General features: G+C 44.9%; 1 protein-coding gene across 2 annotated transcripts in view; it reads left to right on the top strand.

Annotated features, from left to right (window-relative positions):
- The first annotated feature begins 6668 nt into the window (after positions 1-6668).
- The window catches only part of LOC118409499 (monocarboxylate transporter 13-like), a 29692-nt gene continuing 16438 nt past the window's right edge, over positions 6669-19922 (top strand). Inside the window, exons 1-2 of one of the 2 annotated variants that reach the window (XM_035810560.1) lie at positions 6669-6902; positions 9535-9778. In XM_035810560.1, the coding sequence (XP_035666453.1) occupies positions 9565-9778 (214 nt within the window). In that variant the 5' untranslated portion in view covers positions 6669-6902; positions 9535-9564. Of the gene's footprint in view, positions 6903-8265; positions 8342-9534; positions 9779-19922 lie in introns of those variants that run through there. The other variant, XM_035810561.1, reaches the window with a different exon arrangement.

The raw sequence follows: 19922 nt of genomic DNA, 5'->3' as shown, positions 1-19922 counted from the left end.
GCCGTCGTGTTATACGTTTGTGGCATGTTCTTGCCTGACAGATTGGCTGTCCGTTCTTCATGTGCGTCGAAGGAGCGACCAAGAGGTTGGACTTTTGTTCTGTACTTCTTCCCTTTTCACTCGCTACGTTATTTTCCAGGTTCGGTGAAGGAAAGGAGACGGCCAAGCTATATGTGAGAGGTTTAATCCTGTGTTAACTTTTGCCTTGTCTCCGTGAGGTGAGTTAATCTTTGACACCTGGTCACGCACGTGGGAATTCGGAGTCATCAAATCGCCAGACAGGCTGCCTCGTTTCCTCTTTTCTTTCCCCTTTGTTTCGACTTAGGACAAGGGAGTGTTTGTGCGTTGCATGTACCCGCATTTTATTTTCTCGTTGAGTTGGCATTTTGCTATGTGTTTCTTTGTTCGTTTAGTCGATAGACTTTGCAGGTCCAGGGAGGGACGTCGTTAGAGCTTGAACGGATTAGTCCCCACACGTGCACGGCAGCTAGCTGTGTAGTTAGTGCTTTGTTCTCAGGTATGCGGATGAAGGTGACGGAATTCTTTGCTGTTGCGTGTGTGTAATTGTGTTTTGTATTGGAGCTGCTTTATTGCTGGTTGATGTATGTGCCTGTGTTGGGTGTTTGAAGCCTCTCTCTCATGTTATCGTGAAATTCGCTCACCTTTGAGGTCAGGCTGTGTGATTCTGGCGTGTGAGAATGTGTTGCCTCGTGCAGTTACGAGCATGGCGCATCAAGTACTAATGTGTCGCTGTTGGGTTATCTCTTTAATTTTCGTAGGCTTGAATCTGCCAGAGATGGATAGCGAAGGGGTCCCCCAGATATCGGCGCCCTCCACCTCCTTAGGGTCTCGCCGCAGGGCTCACTCTACCGTGGTCTTGGCGTCCACCTCGGCAGCCCCGTCAGCTACGTCCCCAGCACTTTCATCCGCGGTGGCCGCGGTTGGGTTGGTATAAACTGGTATACGGGAATTTTATCGTTGTTTGTGGTTGTATTGGAGGAGCGTTATTACTGTGTTGGTGCATTTGTTTGTGGTTGTATTGGAGGAGCGTTATTACTGTGTTGGTGCATTTGTTAGTGGGTGGAATTGACGTTTCTTTCTCCCGATTAACAGTTTAGAACTTTCCTGACGTGTCAGTCTGACAGCCTTGTATGTGTACAGCAGACGTGACAGAGCCAGTTCCATTTTTGTCCTTCTTGAAGAAGAAAACCCAGCGTTGTAGACAAGTTGTGCCTATTTTCCCTTCCCTGTATGACCCCACTTCGTCCCATTGTTCGCAGGTATGTACCACCGGCAGCGAGGCGGAGCACGTGCACATGAATTCTTTCAGGTGTGAGCCAGTGAAACACTTACGTGTCACGCGGGTCTCCTTTGTGCGGTGTGAGGCTATTCTGTCACATTTCCTTTCCAGAATTAGCTGTCGTTGGGGTATTCCAGGGGCGACTTCCAGGATGATGGAACAAATGTGTATGACAACCTGACGAGAACCTAATTACTTTCCGCAGCTAGGTCAGTGTGATTAGCAGCGGACGACGTGGAGTCGATCAGTTTCGACCGTGTCGCACGGGGTTTCAGACACATTAATGCCTCCCCGTGTTACTGTTGTGTGGTTTGTTTCGAGTTGCTTTCATGTCGGGAGAAATATTTGTGCCATGTTGGTGTTCATAGCTCTAAGATGTGTTTGGGGAACTGACAGTTTCTGTTTTGTTTTGTTTTCTCCCGGTTAGGAATTGACTCCTTTCACCAAGTGTTTCAGCCTGATAGCCCTTTACAGCGGCTGGTTTTACAGGGCTAGTTTTGCGGTTCTTCATCCTAGCAGAGGAAGTATTACCACCTGTTTGAGATGAATTAAATCTGTTTTCCCATCTCTGTTTTGTCCCCTGTGATTTCATTGTTTGCAGGTATGTGGCACCTGGTCGCGGCGTGGGATTTGGCGCCAACTTGCCTCGACTAGGGCTCCAAAAGGGGTTGATGAAAGCTCCTTGATGCCTAGGAATCAGTTTGCGTGTATTACTCCGGTTTGTTATGTGTCCGGGTGCCTCTCATTTGAAGCTCTGCATTTTAGTTTTTAGCTTTGCCATAGACCAGGATCCGCCGTGTTGCACGTGGTGTGTAGAGACACTCTGCAACTCCTGTTGTTGCTGTTTAATTGAGGTGTTCTCGACAGTTACAGTCTCCGAGCCGCTACAAGAGGCATCCCTCGCACGTGAGTCACAGTCGACGTGGTCACGGCGGCGCGGTTGGCCACCCATGGCGACGGTTTGTAGTGGTATCTTTTGTTGTTTTTTTTCTAGGCGTGTACCCTTTATGTCGTCTTCAGTAATTCTCGTTCGTTGTGTGGTTGGAAGCGAAAGGTGAGTTTGTGTGGCTGGCGCCTGTTTCTAATTCTCTCATGTTATCGTGGAATTCGCCCACCTTTGAGGTCCAGGCTGTGTGGTCGAGCGTGGTTTGTGAATAACACTCCGGGTCCTGTCTACCTTAACCGTGTGTTGGATGATTGATAATCGGTCAGCTGTTTATCGATGTGTTTCAATTTTTTAGACTGGAGTGGACTACACGCTGACAACGACAGTACAACAGACGAGCCGTCAGGCGCAGCTAGGCCCCGGGCTTCAGTACCCCCGCCACGTAAGGAGTCAGACGCAGATCACCTCCGGCTTCGGTGGACGCCCGGGCCCCTTGGACAGCGTCAGTAGCGGTCCTCGGTACAGCAGCCTGCCCGAACACGAGTCGGAGTGGGAGGGATGTCCGGCCCTCAGGCGCTACCACACCCCAGATGGCAGCTCCTCCCCGGCAGAGAGTCAGACTCCGGCGCGCGCTGCGTCGGTCCTGGTGGTTCCAGACACAACCAGTTTAGCTGTAAGTGCGCACCATGCTTCAGGACCAGGCTCAGCTTTTCAGGCTAGGGGCGTGGAGCTGGGTATGTGTCTGGAGTGAGATTGGACGTATTTTTAAGATATGTTTTGTAACTTGTTTGTTGTCTCCAGGTTGGCGGAGCGGAGGTATCCGGTACGCGGTGTGTGTGCACTGTTGTTTAACACCAGGTTCCATTCCCGGTCCGACTTCGGGTCTCGGGGTGAAGCTGCATTCCTGTGCGAGACCAAGCAAGATTCCCGGTTCGACCTCGGGTCGCGGGGTGAAGCTGCATTCCTGTGCGAGACCAAGTAAGATTCCCGGTTCGACCTCGGGTCGAGGGGTGAAGCGGCATTCCTGTGTGAGACCAAGCAAGATTCCCGGTTCGACCTCGGGTCGCGGGGTGAAGCTGCATTCCTGTGGGAGACCAAGTAAGATTCCCGGTTCGACCTCGGGTCGCGGGGTGAAGCTGCATTCCTGTGGGAGACCAAGCAAGATTCCCGGTTCGACCTCGGTCGCGGGGTGAAGCTGCATTCCTTTGCGAGCTCAAGCAAGATTCCCGGTTCGACCTCGGGTCGCAGGGTGAAGCTGCATTCCTGTGTGAGACCAAGTAAGATTCCCGGTTCGACCTCGGGTCGCGGGGTGAAGCGGCATTCCGGTGTGAGACCAAGTAAGATTCCCGGTTCGACCTCGGGTCGCGGGGTGAAGCTGCTTTCCTGTGTGAGACCAAGTAAGATTCCCGGTTCGACCTCAGGTCGCGGGGTGAAGCTGCATTCCGGTGTGAGACCAGGGCAGATTCCCGGTTCGACCTCGGGTCGCGGGGTGAAGCTGCATTCCTGTGGGAGACCAAGCAAGATTCCCGGTTCGACCTCGGTCGCGGGGTGAAGCTGCATTCCTTTGCGAGCTCAAGCAAGATTCCCGGTTCGACCTCGGGTCGCAGGGTGAAGCTGCATTCCTGTGTGAGACCAAGTAAGATTCCCGGTTCGACCTCGGGTCGCGGGGTGAAGCGGCATTCCGGTGTGAGACCAAGTAAGATTCCCGGTTCGACCTCGGGTCGCGGGGTGAAGCTGCTTTCCTGTGTGAGACCAAGTAAGATTCCCGGTTCGACCTCAGGTCGCGGGGTGAAGCTGCATTCCGGTGTGAGACCAGGCAAGATTCCCGGTTCGACCTCGGGTCGCGGGGTGAAGCTGCATTCCTGTGTGAGACCAAGTAAGATTCCCGGCCGACCTCGGGTCGCGGGGCGAAGCTGCATCCCTACGCGAGACCAAGTAAGATTCCCGGCCGACCTCGGGTCTCGGAGTGAAGCTGCATTCCTTTGCGAGCCTAAGTAAGATTCCCGGCCGACCTCGGGTCGCGGGGCGAAGCTGCATCCCTGTGTGAGACCAAGTAAGATTCCCGGCCGACCTCGGGTCTCGGAGTGAAGCGGTAGTCCTTTGCGAGCCTAAGTAAGATTCCAGGCCGACCTTAGGTTGCGGGGCGAAGTTACCTTCCGGTATGGGACTTGGGCAAGATTCCCGGTCTGACCTCGAGTGGCGGGGCGTAGTTACCTTCCGATGTGAAATGGTGTAAGGTTCCCGGTCCGACTTCTTGTACATGGTCGCAGGGTAAAGTTACTTTCGGGTGCCAGACCAGGTAAGATTCCAGGTCAGACCTCGGGTCGTGCGGAGAGATTAGATTCCAGTGCGAGACCAGGTTAAATTCTCGGACTTCGGGTCGCGGGATGATGATGCTTTCTGGTCTCGGTCCAGGTATAGTTCCCGGTTCGGCCTCGGCGTTGAGTCACATGCAGTGCAAGGTGCAATTCCCGGTTCGACCTCGGGTCGCGGGGTAAGTTACACGCCGGTTCTAAATCAAGTACAGTTCCTGCGGGCCCGGTCTGACTTCAGGTCGAGGAGTGAAGTTGTCTTCAAGACTGGCTCAGTCCTTGGTTCGACATTAGATCGCGGGGTGAACAACGCAGGTGTGTTTACATGGTAGTTCGAGTGATTTAGCATCTTGTCCCCTCCGTGGTGGGAACGGAGGTTTTAGTATGTTGTCCCGGGATTCGAAACGGGTAAGAAATATAGGGATCGCCAGAAACGACCGTCATTTTCAACGATTTAACGATTTGTTTTTGTTCGGTGGAAAGGGCAAATGGTTTGCCCGGAAATTTTCATACGAATTCGGTACCTTGTGTGCTATAAATAATGAATGTGGAGTCGACTGAATACTGTCCGGTAATTGGAGTTTAAGTCTTAATGTGCTTCACATTGTGAAGCGGGATGTGGACTTAACTAATTAGTTACCCGGAAATTTTGATTTAAATCCGGTGCCCGTGTGTAACCTAGGAAGTGAAGGGTTTTGGCCGCGTAATTGGTATATTAACGGAGTCGTGGCATTGGCGAAAATCATCTGTACAACGGGTGCAATTTGGCCACATAATTTGCAATGTGGATTGACTAGCATAGACATTGCGAGCTTGTCAATTGCTAGTAGTAAGCGAGTAGCTAATTCATTTTAGGGGAGGTAGTCATGCAGTCTGGCGAAAAGGTCATCCCCGAGCCAAAGTAACCGGGGTGCTGACGTGCCTCCTGTCCTCCAAGTTGTGTTTCTAGCTATAAGGGGTGCTTTTTGTACATGGTATGGAATATTGCATTGGGAGTTGGAGGAGTTTAGAAGCTGACTCTACCCGCAATTAGTGACATCTCCCTGCTGACACCCATTCAGTAAATTTGGAGGGGAGGTGCGTCAGCACCACAGGAACCACTCCAGATCCAGGCAGAGTTTATAGCAAGGCAAGAGTTTGTGGTAGCGTCACAATTTACAAGGGGTGTGCCTTGTGGCTTAACTTAGTTTTATTTGGGGCAATAGCCGGTGGTATTTGGTCCGCCAATTACATGACCATGAAATGTAGCCTGAAAAACAGGGTAGGCATTCAAGATTTATTTTGTTTGGTGGAAAGGGCAAAAGGTGTTATGTGGTTTTGGAAAGGAAGAGAATTTTGTATGAGGGAGGGGAAGTGAGTATATAAATGAGAGTGGGCTGGTGGCTAATCTAAGGTGAGGATTGACAAGAATATAGAGAAGGATAGGGCTTAACAGCCAATGAGAGATGGAATTGAGAAGTGGGAGGCGAGACTAAAGAGGAGGATAGGGGTATGTATTTAGAGAAGATCAGGGCGTAATGCCCAAGTAGAGCAATGGCGGAAGACGGCGATTTCCGCATCACTCATATCGGAGAACCTGTAGCTACGCATGATAAATAGGAAACTATTTGTCATGCGATGCTATTGGTTGAGAGATATGGGTGACGTCATCACACCCACTCTATAAAGCACAGCGGAGGAATAGATCACTGCAGTCTACAGGTTCTCCGTACGCCTTTGGAGCCTAAGCGACCCACCCGCCCACCCTGACAGATGGCCATTTTGGTGGGGTACAAGCGCCCGTTCTGGGGCGGGCGCCATAGCCGGCTTGAAGCCTTAGGCTCCAGACGGCGATTTCCGCATCACTCATATCGGAGAACCTGTAGCTACGCATGATAAATAGGAAACTATGTTATCATAACATTACATGCGCGACGAAGCGTCAACAAAGGGTCATCGGGTCGTACCACTATACCCAGGGGTATTGTCGCATACTGTCCCTTAAAAATAACAATATGCCATACACCGAGTCAAGAAACATCTGTACAAGGCTAACCCGAAAAGACCTTTAACAGCAGAATAGCCTAGACATTCTTGCCGGCACAGTCGATGTGCAAAATTAATCACGAATGTACCTAAAACTTTCCGTGGCTCCTACAAAACTTGGGCGGTGACTCCGTCTTCCGGGTTGAACCATGCGAAGGCACACCCCCTAACAAACAAGTGGTGTTTGCAGCTACTATGTACAGTTTAGCGTCGTGAGCGAGTTTCAAGGGCCGAATGACAATGGTGGAGAATGCATGACGTTGTGGATGTTTCTTGCCTCTGGTGCTGTTGCCTCGATACGATGGTCGTGACTCCGACTCCACAGTGTTGGCCGTGAGTCGTCGGGGAGAAGTCGGAGGTGACGGGCATAGATCTTCAGGTAAGTTGTTGTACGTGTCGCAAGAGAGAACGTATGAGGTGCGTACCTTTACAGAGAAATTGTCATTAAGTTTGGAAGGTGAATGTTTTAATACAGATGTGTTGGAATGCAGACATCATAAGTATATTCTTGCATTGCCGAGTGCTAAGATTTCCAGATAAGTGCAGCATTCATGTAGACAAAGAAAACTGTACATTGCCAGCTCTCATGCTCATAGCAGACTTTAACCAAGTTTGTTATCATAACGGTGCCCTTTGCTGTTTTACTTGACTGAAAGAGGGTAAGAGTGTGATAGGTGTGACACGTACTGAAGTGGCGTTTTGTGTTCATGGCGGTGTTTTAATTTGACAGGTGACATGTAATGTGTTTCAAGGCTTCCCTTTGTTTTCCGTCACGGGTCACTCAGTGCGTAGCAACTTCACTTTAAAACAGTACTGCCACGTTTTCTTGGTACCGTTGTTTCATCATGGTCATGCAAAGTATGATATTTGTAGCCTTCTATTATAATTCACTACCAAAGCAGTGCGGCAGTGGGGACCCACGCGGGTAGTTTACTAGTTTCTACAAGACAACGCTGGATATATAGCAAGAACATTTGTCAGGGGGGTTTAGCTGGAGTGAGTAAACCCCTTCTGTGGTCCAAGCGGGGGACTTTCCTGGTCAATTATTCTATTTTTGTCGAAATCTGATGCCCCCGTAGGAAGGTTTGGACTAGCTACCTTCGTCAAGAAGGTCATTTGCCCATCGGAAGGCGAGTCACTTCAGCGCCCTCCAACACCCGAATCAGACAGGTGACAGACTCATACCCGGCAGGCTATTGTTCAGGCTCAGGTCGATATGCTCCGATTACAACCGCATTCCACACGACATGTAGACAAAACTGCCCTCATCTCCTTGACATACATGTCAGTCAGTCAGTCGACATACATGTAGCTAGCTCAGGTTTAGGTCCCTGTTCCCCTAGACGGCGATCGCGCTACGACCTTGCTCGGACCCAAATTGGATGTGTGTAACTCTTTAGCCTAGTTTTGGAATATTATGCAAAATGTACAAGTAAGACCGTAAAACACACAAAGCGATTCCTTCTCTCTATGATAGTCGTCGAGCGGTTTGTCACTGCATCGCTCGGTAACAGCGAGGTCGCCGCTCCAGTGCGGTTTTACGTACACTGGTTAATATGCTTAGGTCCCAGTTCCCAACTTGGGGCCCGGCCGGGTAGCTTTCGGAAACGAAAAAAATATGATATAAAAGGTAACGAAAGACACAGAACTTTAAGAAAAAAGTCATAAGCATAACTTGTGTATATTTCTTGATAAATCCCTTTTATTTTTCGCTTCCGCAAACATCCCGACCGGGCCCCGGTTTGGAAATAATAGGACCTAACCTTAGAGTTCAACCCGTACCTGAACCCTGGTCAGCCGTGCTGTTCTGTTACAAAGGTATGCCCTCTCACAAATTAATGTGTAACGTTAAAATTGCAACAACAGCAACATTTTCTGTTGTAAAATGAGGTTTTGTACGTTGCTGGAGACATTGTGATACAAGCCAAGGCCTACAGAGCATTTTAAATCCCTGTGAAATTGACAGAAAATAAATCAAGTGGAGAAAGAAAAGGCAGTGTTAAACAGCGCAGTTAATCGACCTTGAACCTTGGGACTTGGTGCAGTTTGTTGTTTGTAAACAGGCTAGCAGAGGGTGTCTGTTCTTGCCCTTTCCAATCAATGTTGTAAATGTGTTAGGGCTGTTTCCCGTGTATAAATCAAGTAAATTTTCACAGGTTTTCTCAGAATGTTTCTATTTTCGGACTCATAATGTGGTATAAATGGGTGGTATTATAGAAATACTCAATCTGATGTATGTAATTATTCTCTTTGTTACCTACCGTAGATTCTACTCGATGGATTGTAGACCTCTAGTTCTGTAGAAACTGAAATTGTTGTTGTATTACATGTATAACGTATATGTGTAGCATTTAGACTGTAACTTTTGTTGTCTATACATTGCCCTACATTGTCACTCATGCAATTGCTACGCAATAAACTATCTATCTATCTATCTATCTATCTATCACCAATCTCCAAGCAGATCCTTGGTGGCAAAATGCTGACAGTTTCTGACTGGGCCCAAGATCTGCCTGCCCCAATGGGTTAGATCTTGCTGTCCCAGTCAGAAACCGTCCGGATTTTGCGACCAAGGATCTACTTGGAGATTAGCCATCACATTGTAAATTCATGTTTACTAAATTAGCTAGTGAGGATTTTACATCAAGTGATTAACGGAAACGAGGACCTGATGCTTCCCATATTGGTTTACTAGAATTGAATTTATATAGGACTACAGGAATAAAATGAAGGAATTAATGCGTCGATGTAGGTTAGACATCCAGGTAATAAGATACGCCAAAAGGTAGTTACTCAGGCAACTGGATATGGTTTTTGAAACGGTCAGACGTTTCGGATAGAATCCACTATCCTTCGTCAGTGACACAGCGAATGAATGAATGAATGGTTTATTGCGCCTTTGCAATATACATCATACAGTAGCAGCCTTCTTTTGCTGAAATGCAGTATTACAATAAAAACTAAGTAAAAAAAAAGTAATGTATAAAGACATCTCTGCTTTTAAATTCCAGGTTTAACTTAGACCCCCTGGAGCAGACATCATGACGATCCCGACCCCCCGGAGCTCCCCCCTGCCCCCGGACGGCGGCTGGGGTTGGATGGTGGTGGTTGGCGGGTTCATCGTCAGCGGCTGTACAGCGGGAATCTTCCGCTCCCTCGGAGTTTTCTTCCTGACGTTCAGCCGACAGTTCCAGGCTAGCTCAGCGGAGACGGCGTGGATAACCTCTATACTGATGAGCGTCATGTTTTTCCTATGTAAGTTCAACTTAAGCATTATTCACACCCTGCTTGTAACGCTAATTTAAGCTAAGGGCACAACCCACCGTACGTGCAATTTGTCCGTGCGTATTTTTGGGAGGCCACGTCCGCTACGTATTTCTGAAAACGTGGGGAGCGACTGGCAAGACCAGGGAGGGAGTCCGCAACGCACGCCACTCGTCGTACGGCACACAAAGTTTGGCTTTAGTAAAGTTGACGGCCGGACGAGTGCTTTTTTAAGATCGAGAACTCGGTTGTATAATAGAGGGTGCCGATGTCTATGTCGTGTTTTCGTTCGGATTTCGGTCGCGTTTTGGCGGTTCGAAAACACGATTGTCGTTAACGCCGAGAAACAGCATACTTACCTGACATCGCAGGCGATCGCTAAGTCGCAACCGTTGCAACATCACAGTCGAATTGAGTCGCTACATCGCAACCGAGTCCTGCACATCGCAGCCGAGGTTTTAAACAGCAACCGAGTTCTTGAAACAGCAATCGAAGTTTTAAATAGCAATCGAGTTCTTTAGACAACAACCGAGTTCTTTAAACAGCAATCGAATTTTAAAACAGCAACCGAGTTCTTAAAACAGCAACCGAACCATAAAACGATTAACTACATGGGGGGTCTGATTAGCACCTCGTTCACTTCACACCTTTATAACATCTAATGATATTGAATGTGTATTGGCAACAAATGATCGACTAATTAGCCTAAGCATATGCTATTGATCTCCCTCGATTGAACACATGAGCATGACGTTGTGTGTTTCTCGTCAGCTCTAATGTTATGAACGCAAAATACTGAAAATTTTGTATAATTCCTTCACAGTTTAAGGTCTCTTCCCTGCCTAACTTGGCTTTATGACTTTCCAATGTTTTCTCATTAATAAGTTAGGAAAGCAGTGTAGTTGCGATGGGTATTGACAGCAGGGCATGAAAGAATCATAGGTTTGATTTGTTTGCAAAATATGGACGACGTTATATTGGCCCAATCTTTTTTAATTCTAAGAGTACATTGGTAGCTTTATGCACATCAAAAATATAGTTTCATAGAAATATTATAGGGCAATAAAGATTTGATGACGTCATCTACCTGGTGCAAAAATCAAATGAAGAATTGTTCATGTTAATTCAATTACCTTCGCCAGAATGGCTACGGTTATCTTTTAGGCTTGTGCGTCCTTCCGTCCGTCCGCCTGCTAACAATATAACTCGAGAAGCCTTGGATGGATCCTGATGATATTTGGTAGGGGTCGGGAAAACGAGGGTCAAGTTCGCTAATGGGACCCTAGCGGCTTGCTAATGTACTGCAGTGGAACTTCCATTTTTGATATCTCATGTTCTGGACATGCTGTGGCCGTGATTTTTGAGTGGTATATAGCCCTTGGAAACAGAGTGATTATTGTGAGTTTGGGCCCCCTAGCGGCTTTCTTTGAACTGCAGGCGTCGGTTTCCTTTTAAACTTTGGAGGAGAATAACTTGAGAACGTGTTGACGTATCGTCATGATTTTTGGTATGTAGATAGCCTCAGTGATGACTTGCACAATGGAATACTAATTATACAGAACATTCATGTCCATGTCCGGTTCAGGTCCAGAGGATCAGGTCCAGGTCCGGACCTAAACCCGGACCTGATTCAGTATTTGAAAACTTGTGACTTGAATGTACTCACAACAATGGTCCAATTCACTACAAAGAAAAATGTACCCACTATTGTCTGGAATATATTTACATAAAATATGTCTATAACTAGAGTTCGGCGACCTCATTCTGTAAATACAGAAACTTTCGCGGTGGTTTAATGTTCGCGGTTTTCGCGGTGGCCGCTTCACCGCGAACTTAAAATCACCGCGAACATTTTCCATGGCATTAAGAGACTACAGTGCATGGTGCTACCGCGAACTTAAAACCACCACGAAAAGTCCTTTTTCCAGCTACTTCGAATTTAAATCCCCGCGAACTTAAGTTCCTCCATGAAATATCTAGAGCTTTTGTAGATTTATGAAATAGACATTTACATAATTTATGCATGGTGATGTTCATCATTGATTAACTTACATATGTCAAAGAATAAAATTCCAATTCATAATCAAGCAATTTTGCAATTTTGCAGACATTATGCAAATCTGTTTATTGTTTGCATGTTTGGTATCTGTTAATGTTCCATCTATCATAAATTACATTTATTGAAGTCCAGTTATGGAAAATATTGAAATTATACAGTGTTCTCATCAATTATGCAAATTCATTCTTCACTTGTATAATATGTATATCATTATGAATATCTTTGCCTAAGCTACCTGCATATCTGAGATGATTGCAGTCCATCGTTCGTTTCTTCAGATACATTGAAAAACGGCTAAAATAGAGTATCCTCATTAATTATGCAAATGTACACACAATTTCCATGATTTGTATTTCATTTTGCACAGTTTGGTTTAAGCTACCTATATACCATAATTCATGAAAATCCGTTATTCCTATCTTGAGTTATTCTCTTCAGAACGTTTTTACAATAATGCCCCTGCAATTCCAAACCTAGCCGCTAGGGGAACAAACCGTACGTCACTTCTTTTTGAGCACAAGAGCTATCTATTGGCTTTTTAAGAACACGAATTGTAAAACCGGAAGTTCCGCTGCAGTACCAAGGGAAGCCGCTATGCGGCCCAAAATCTAATCATTTCCAGCTTTTGTCACACCCCACCAACACACTACTAAGTATGGAACCAATCCATCCAGCCGGCGTCCTTGAGTTCTTTTGTTGACAGACAACATCCATTGCAAATTTCTGCCCAAAAGCTATTGCAAGTGATGAATTGACGGACATACAATAATGACAGTTTATTGATTGCAACCAATCGCTGAATACATGGCAGCGCAATACATAGCGCGCTGAATACATATTCAGGAAATTAGAATATACACACAGGTACATTAAAACTTAAAATAGAAATAAAAAGCATAGTAATAAGACTAACATCAACACCGTAAGACAATACAGATGAGCTATTACTGCAGAGTAATAACTGAAATAGCTATTACTGCAGAGTAGTAGTTGACAATGGTGATGGAAGATTTCAACTTGTGGTCAACTCGAATGTTTGTTAACTAGGGCTGCAAAATATGGAATTAGACTCATTTTATACCGATTTGTTTTGGCAAGAGGGTAGGAGGCAACCAATGCCGGAAAGTTGGGTCGTTGAGTAGCGACTTCGCGAATTTTAGGCTAAGGGTTTCTCTTCTTTCCTCGAGGACGGCATATCTAAATTGTCAAGGGCGCTGTTGTCACATACATACTGGGATCCAATGATTATTCTGAGTGCTCGCTTCTGTATACGTTCTATCTTCAATACTTGTTGCGTTGTGATATTTGAGTGCCAGACCGGAGCTGCATATTCAAGGGTCGGGCGAATATAACCTTGGTAAAAATCACAGAGGTCTTGAACAGGGAGTCCGGAGTTTTTTTAGTTTCTTTAGCCAGAAAAGTCGTGAGCTGGCCTTTTTGGTTATAACATCTACATGTTTTTCCCATCTTAGATTACTAGATAACCAAAGGCCTAGAATACAAGCAGGTTCTGTATACTTAAGGGACTTTCCGGCAAGTAAGATATTGTGGGGTGGAGGGCAGTTCCTCATGAATGAAAAGGTCATGAGAATACATTTCTCGCTGTTTAAAATCATGTCATTTCTAGTCGCCCAGGTATTGAGTTGGTCAAGTGAGGATTGGATTAGGCACGCTTCATTATAAAGTCGACTCTCGCACACAGACATCAACTAGTCCATGGGCCAGAGGGTTTTTTGGTACCACCGAAAGGGACAAGTGCTATCATGGATTTTTTGTATCGGTTTAAGATATCGTCTTTCAGAGCGTCATTAATATATATCAAAAATAGAACCGGACCAAGTTTAGTGCCCTGTGGCACTCCAGAAGAAATTTCTTTTAAATCTGAGCATTTGTTGTGGTATCGGACACACTGACTTCGTTTGGTAAGAAAACTAAAGATCCATGGCATAATGGACGTCCGTACACCACAGGCAATCATTTTATCTATCAACTTGGTATGATTTATCCTATCGAAAGCCTTACTAGATTCAGTTAGTAAGATTGTTTGAACACCTCTAGGGATTTCGGCACCAAGAAATGTATAGTTATTTAAGCTAGTGAGATAATGAGACATCCCTTTCCTGTTACCAAACTGGTTTGTATCCACCACTCTGGCAACATTCTGGAGTACCCACTGAGTGATATAGGACTCAAGGGTTTTAATGAAAATTGAAGTTAAGGATATTGGTCTCAAAGTTTCAAAAGTGGCTGGTGTCTTGTTAGAAACAGGTGTTATAGACGCTTGCTTCCATTGAGTGGGAACGCATCCTTCTTCTAAAGATGAATTAAAGATGTGGGCTAACACTTCGCTAAACTCAGCTGCGAACATTTTAACAATTTTGAGTGATACCTTGTTGGGACCGTTCGATTTATGGGAAAAGGCGTCTTAGCCTTTCGTATAACTCCCAAGGACAAATTTCAGGGGGCTTTAAAGGGGGCGGAAGGTATGAGCGCAAACAATATAGTAAGCAGCTTTTTTGTTCTAGACGATAACTCTAACATATAACTTATTGACTTCTTTTTCTGAGACAGTGGAAGACGAAGGATCCCACTTTTCCTGTAATGTGTGGGTTCTGTGATCGGAGGAGAGCTGTAGTTTTATGTAAAGTTGGATAGATTAGTATAGAATTTGTTGGCTTTTTCTTCCTTGATCGTAGAGGGGACAATTATAAAATAAAATGTGTTCTGTCTGACATATCTAACGTGCAGTATTTAGAAGTTCTTTCGCCCGTGGGGTGGGCACTATTTGTAAATGGCTATTTTGAGATTCAGCTTTCAAAGGGTGTGCAACAGGATACATGCAGAGGTTGTTGGGTAATATTAAGTTGTTACCTTTCTACCATACCTCCCCTTTTCTGTCTGCACTCCCCACCATCCGTACAATTAGTTAAAGTTAAACCCTTCCCGCGCCAAGGGCGGTGCCCATTTCTGGCGCATAGGGCGGTGCCCATCTCTGTTTCGTTAGCCCTGGGCCACACAAAACGCAATCACTACAGCAGGGGGCTAGTCCACTGGTAGTGGTGTGTGTTCAGCTTCCATACTTTTTCCCGAATGCTGAGTGCTAAGCAGAGAAAGCAGCATGTACCATTTTTATAGTCTTTGGTATGACTCGGCCGGGATCGAACTCACGACCTTCCGAATGCAAGGCGAACACTCTTCCCACTAGGCCATTGCACCGTACAATGCGCAACCAATAATGAATTACCCTAATGGATATACCTGCATTCAATGGGAATCTTCCAATCACGAATCACGATTGCTCGACAACTTGCTCGACAACTTTGCCCTATAGTTCCGCCAACACTTCTGAAACATGTTCCAACTTAATGACAAGACTCACGTAGAAATGGCCGAGTTAACAAGACCCTGGTCATCACATAGTTCCCTCCATTTGCAAGATAGTGGGAGGGGCACCAACTTTCACGGCGGGCCAAATGTTATACGAGGGTGGTTCAAAAAGTAATGCAACAGGTCTTACAACAGGCTCATTTTTTTCATCGAATGAGTTGAAATTTGGCACAATGATATAGGCATATAATATTATCATCTTAAGATTGAAATATCTCAATTTGTCTGTCAGGATTTTTTAAGTGACTGAGTCGAGTTCAAGACGACCACACCCTTGGTAGTTAACGTGTAATTGATAATGTCATTGACTCACTTGTGTCTATTGTAAGAAAGTGAAACTGCATATGTGTAAAGCTGCATTTCTCGTCATGCCACATGTCTATTTTTTCTTTTGAAGTTTTAATTTTTTCGTTCCTGGGGTGAAGTAATATATGATGGCGGTTGTCAGGGTCGTTGATCAGGGGTGAGCTGATTAAAATTTCCGTAGTCGACCTATTCATCAACTGAGAGGACTCAGAATTCGCACACTTCTTGGTCTTTAAAAAGTTAATATTTGTGCCAATTTAGTATCTTTTAGTTAATGAAAAAGCAGTGTACACAGCCCTTTAATCAACAAACCACGTATTTGGCTATTATTCAAATTGCCTGCAATGTAGCAACTCAATCCATTCTAGCAGCTGTACAAGACGAACCATTGGGCGTTCAGAAATGAAAATCGGCATGTAACCTTAAGAGACACTCACTATTATACAGATACAATTTTAGTTTCCTATAGTAGTTATAAGATGGTCAGATCTAGAGGAACTGATGTTCTGACAAGCTTTCAAGGGTGTGGTCATCTTGAAATCAACTAAGTTGCTCCTAAAAATCTGAAAAACAAATTGAGATATTTCAATCTCAAGATGATATACGCCTTTACCTTTGTGCCAAATTTCAACTCATTCCATGAAAAAATGAGCCTGTTGTAAGACCTGTTGCATGACTTTTTGAACCCCCTCGTAGAAGGATCGTGAGAATTGGTCCGACTTTCAGAAAAGCGCAGTAACATTCCGCATCCAAATCTGGAACTACTTTAATCGCAATGTCAAGACTCACGTAGAGATGCCCGACTTAATACAAGTCATTATCATCACATAGATCACTCCATTCTGAAGACTTTGAGAGTGAACCAATTCTCACGGCGGACCAAATATTATAGAAGGGTCGTGAGAATTGGTCCGCCTTTCAGAAAAGCGCAATAACGTCCCGCAACCACTTCTGAAACAATTTGAATCGCAATGTCAAGACTCACATAGAGATGTCCATGTTAATAAAAGTCATCTTCATCACATAGATCACTTCATTTTGGAAGACTTTAAGGGCGGACCGATTCTCACGGCGGACCAAATATTATAGAAGGGTCGTGAGAATCGGTCCGCCTTTCATTGAACATTGCACGAATCCTGGCAAATGCGTATTTATGGCAATATTAATAAAGGCGGATCTGACACAGGATTCGTAACAAATCCGAACATCGAACTTTCTCATTAATTATGCAAATTAGCTGTTGATTCGCATAATTAGTATCTCATGTAGGTCTTCACTTCATGACGATCCGTCAACACGCTCATATTTTCTCATCTATCGTATTTTCTATTAAAGTATGCATCCGTTTTGGGTGATAGGGCCTTCACACTGAAACCGAATTAGCAGGAATCAAGCAGAACCAGCCGGAATGAAGTATTTGCAAAATTCGTGCCACATTCGGGGCCATTCCGAGTGGTTTTTATATCCCCGTCACACGAGAAGGAATGAGCCAGAATGCCGTCAGAATTAAAATTCTTTTCTATTCCTGGGAATTCGTAGTGCATTCTAGAAATTCGTACTGCATTCCAGATACTCTTTTGGCCACATTCGGGCAGGATTCGAAGTGGCTTGCCGTTTCGGTTCTCCATCGAATAAGATAAGAATGTTTCAAATAATGTTGGAATGCTGTAGGATGCGGTCGAACTACAGTTAGGATGCGGTCGAACTGCAGTTAGAATAGTTAGAAAACACTTAGAATCCATTTGGAATGCCATTCGATATTTCTCCACTTCGAATGCACCTCGACAGTTTTTGACATTTGACAACTTTCGAGCTAGCCAAAAGAACGGGGACGAATATCTGGAATGCAGTAAGAATGTTTAGAATACAGTACGAATTGACAGGAATTGACAGGAATAACGTGCTCTCGTGTGAAGGGGGCTTGAGTATCAGACAGATCTGTGGGACTGAAAGGTAAAATGGAAAAAACTGAAATAAAGTCTGCACCCCTTCTCCACCAATTTCGAACAGACCTTGAACTGGATAAATTCAAATTTATGCTATTTTCCCCAGGTTATTTTGCATACATCCCTGCTGTCACAGGTAACATACAGTAATTGGCAACTACGCACATAACTTAAGGGAAAAGGTACCAATGTCCTGCTAACAGTACTGTTGCATCAGTCCGTTCTTGCTGTCAGTGTTTGTCGGTTTTCTCTGTTCGGGAGATAGTTCATTTCACACCGCAGGGCCCTGGAACTGCAGACTACCTCTGAAGGACTGAACCTGAACCTTTGATACTGTCAACATGTACGGGTCCCATTCCGACAGCTGCTTTGTAGCATACCGTGTCCGTCTGTGTAGTACAGGTGGTGAAATTCATTTAAACATATTCTGCAAGTAGGGCGGGGCCTTGTTGCGAACTGCCTTGTACACATTAACCAGTATGTTTCCTTTCAATCGTTAGGAAAGTGACTCCATCCCCGCCTATGCTAACCGGGTTAACATTTCTCTCCTTCCCAGCTACATATGTGACAATTTTGAAAGTCCTATCATTGAATGCAGTGGATTTATAAACTTTCTGCATTAATTATGCAAATTCGTTGTTGATTTGCATAATTTGTATCAGGTTATGTAAGTCATCACTCATTCTATCTACATACCAAAAATCTTGTCGATCCGTAAACACGTTCTCGAGTCATTCTCGTCTAAAGTTTGAAAGGAAACCGGTGCCTGTAGTTCCATAAAAGCCGCTAGGGGGCTCAAACTCACAGCAATTACTCTCTAAATATTACTCTCTGGCTATCTACCACTCAAAAATCACGACCACAGCATGTCAAGAACATGAGATATCAAAAATGGAAGTTCCACTGCAGTACATTAGCAAGCCGCTAGGGTCCCATTAGCGAACTTGACCCTCGTTTTCCCGACCCCTACCAAATATCATCAGGATCCATCCAAGGCTTCTCGAGTTATATTGTTAGCAGGCGGACGGACGGACGGACGCACAAGCCCAAAAAATAACCGTAGCCATTCTGGCGAAGGTAATCAAACATTTCCAAGTTCACAACAAATCCAATTGATGTGGCTAATCAATCAATTTCCTTTTGGGCAGACTGAGGGACATCCACATATAGGGGCTCAAAGTACCACTTGTATAGGCACTGGAGTTGTTTTGTACAATGCATTTCTGAAAAGTGGTAAAATGCATCACCATTATACAATTGGACTAAAATACAATTTTCTGCATATTCTAGTAAGGAATTGAAAGTCATTGACTTTGTAGCCAGCTGTTAGTCTGACAGTTACAACAAGTACTCTTTATATATATATATATATATATATATATTTAATACAGACATAGAAAATAGAAAGAACCCTTTATGGTTCGGCAAAACTCGGAACATTCATGGCACACCGCATGTTAAACTCAGGCGTTATATGCTGTGCCGGAACTGCATAGAGTCAATTCCACGTTACCAAGAGAGTGTTTCTGTGTATGACATTTGTGGTACAATGAATACCGATGAATTTTTCAGGTCCATTATTCTACAGGGTCATCAATCATATACCACTCAGCTGTTTTTTGCTTCGTATCTTAAACTCTATATGAATGCCTGTTGACCACTGGCCTATATGAACAAGTTGCCAGATATAAAGTTCCTCACAACCGAGATGGCAGGCTTGTTGGAGGCTTTAAACTATTTCATGTCATGATATGTCAGTAACAAAATACGAAGCTAGTTATGAGACTGGAAATTTATGACATAATTTGCACTTACCAAAGGACAGTCACTCTTAAATGCGAATCGAATTCCCTACCAGCCGTACAATTATGGAGGAGGCGACGGAAGACTACAACTAAGCAACTTCACTATTCCGCCATGTACATCGCAGAGAGCGATGGCATGCCTGTCATATCTGTGCCGCACCCCGAACTAACAATTTCTGCCTCTGGATCCGCGTATGTTTATCAACTCGGACGTCATCACATTGCCATTCAAGCAGTTTCAGAAGTGGTTGCGGAAAGTTACTGCGTTTTATCAAAGGCGGACAGAATATCACGGCCCTTTGTATAATATTTGGTCCGCCGTGGGAATCGGTCCCGACTCCGCCCCAAATTTTTCCAAATGTAAGTTTTATACCTATTACCTATGTGCAATTTCAATTTCATGCAGGCAATTGAATTCCTTGATCATCGCGCGCTGATGGTGAAGAGTGACATAGTTTACTTCTTGTGCACATTATTCGTAGTTTTTAGGCCACGCCTGGTTATTGCATCATCACTCCAAATATGACAGCCGGACCGAACCTCACGGCCGGACCGAAACCCATACATAGAACACCTGTTCATCCCAACGCAAGAATATGAATAGATAAATAAACTTTATTGCACGACATTTG

This window comes from Branchiostoma floridae, chromosome 2 (assembly GCF_000003815.2).
Source record: "Branchiostoma floridae strain S238N-H82 chromosome 2, Bfl_VNyyK, whole genome shotgun sequence".
NCBI classification, from domain to species: domain Eukaryota; kingdom Metazoa; phylum Chordata; class Leptocardii; order Amphioxiformes; family Branchiostomatidae; genus Branchiostoma; species Branchiostoma floridae.
Note: the sequence above shows the minus strand (reverse complement) of the source record. Positions and strands in the feature narration are given on the sequence as shown.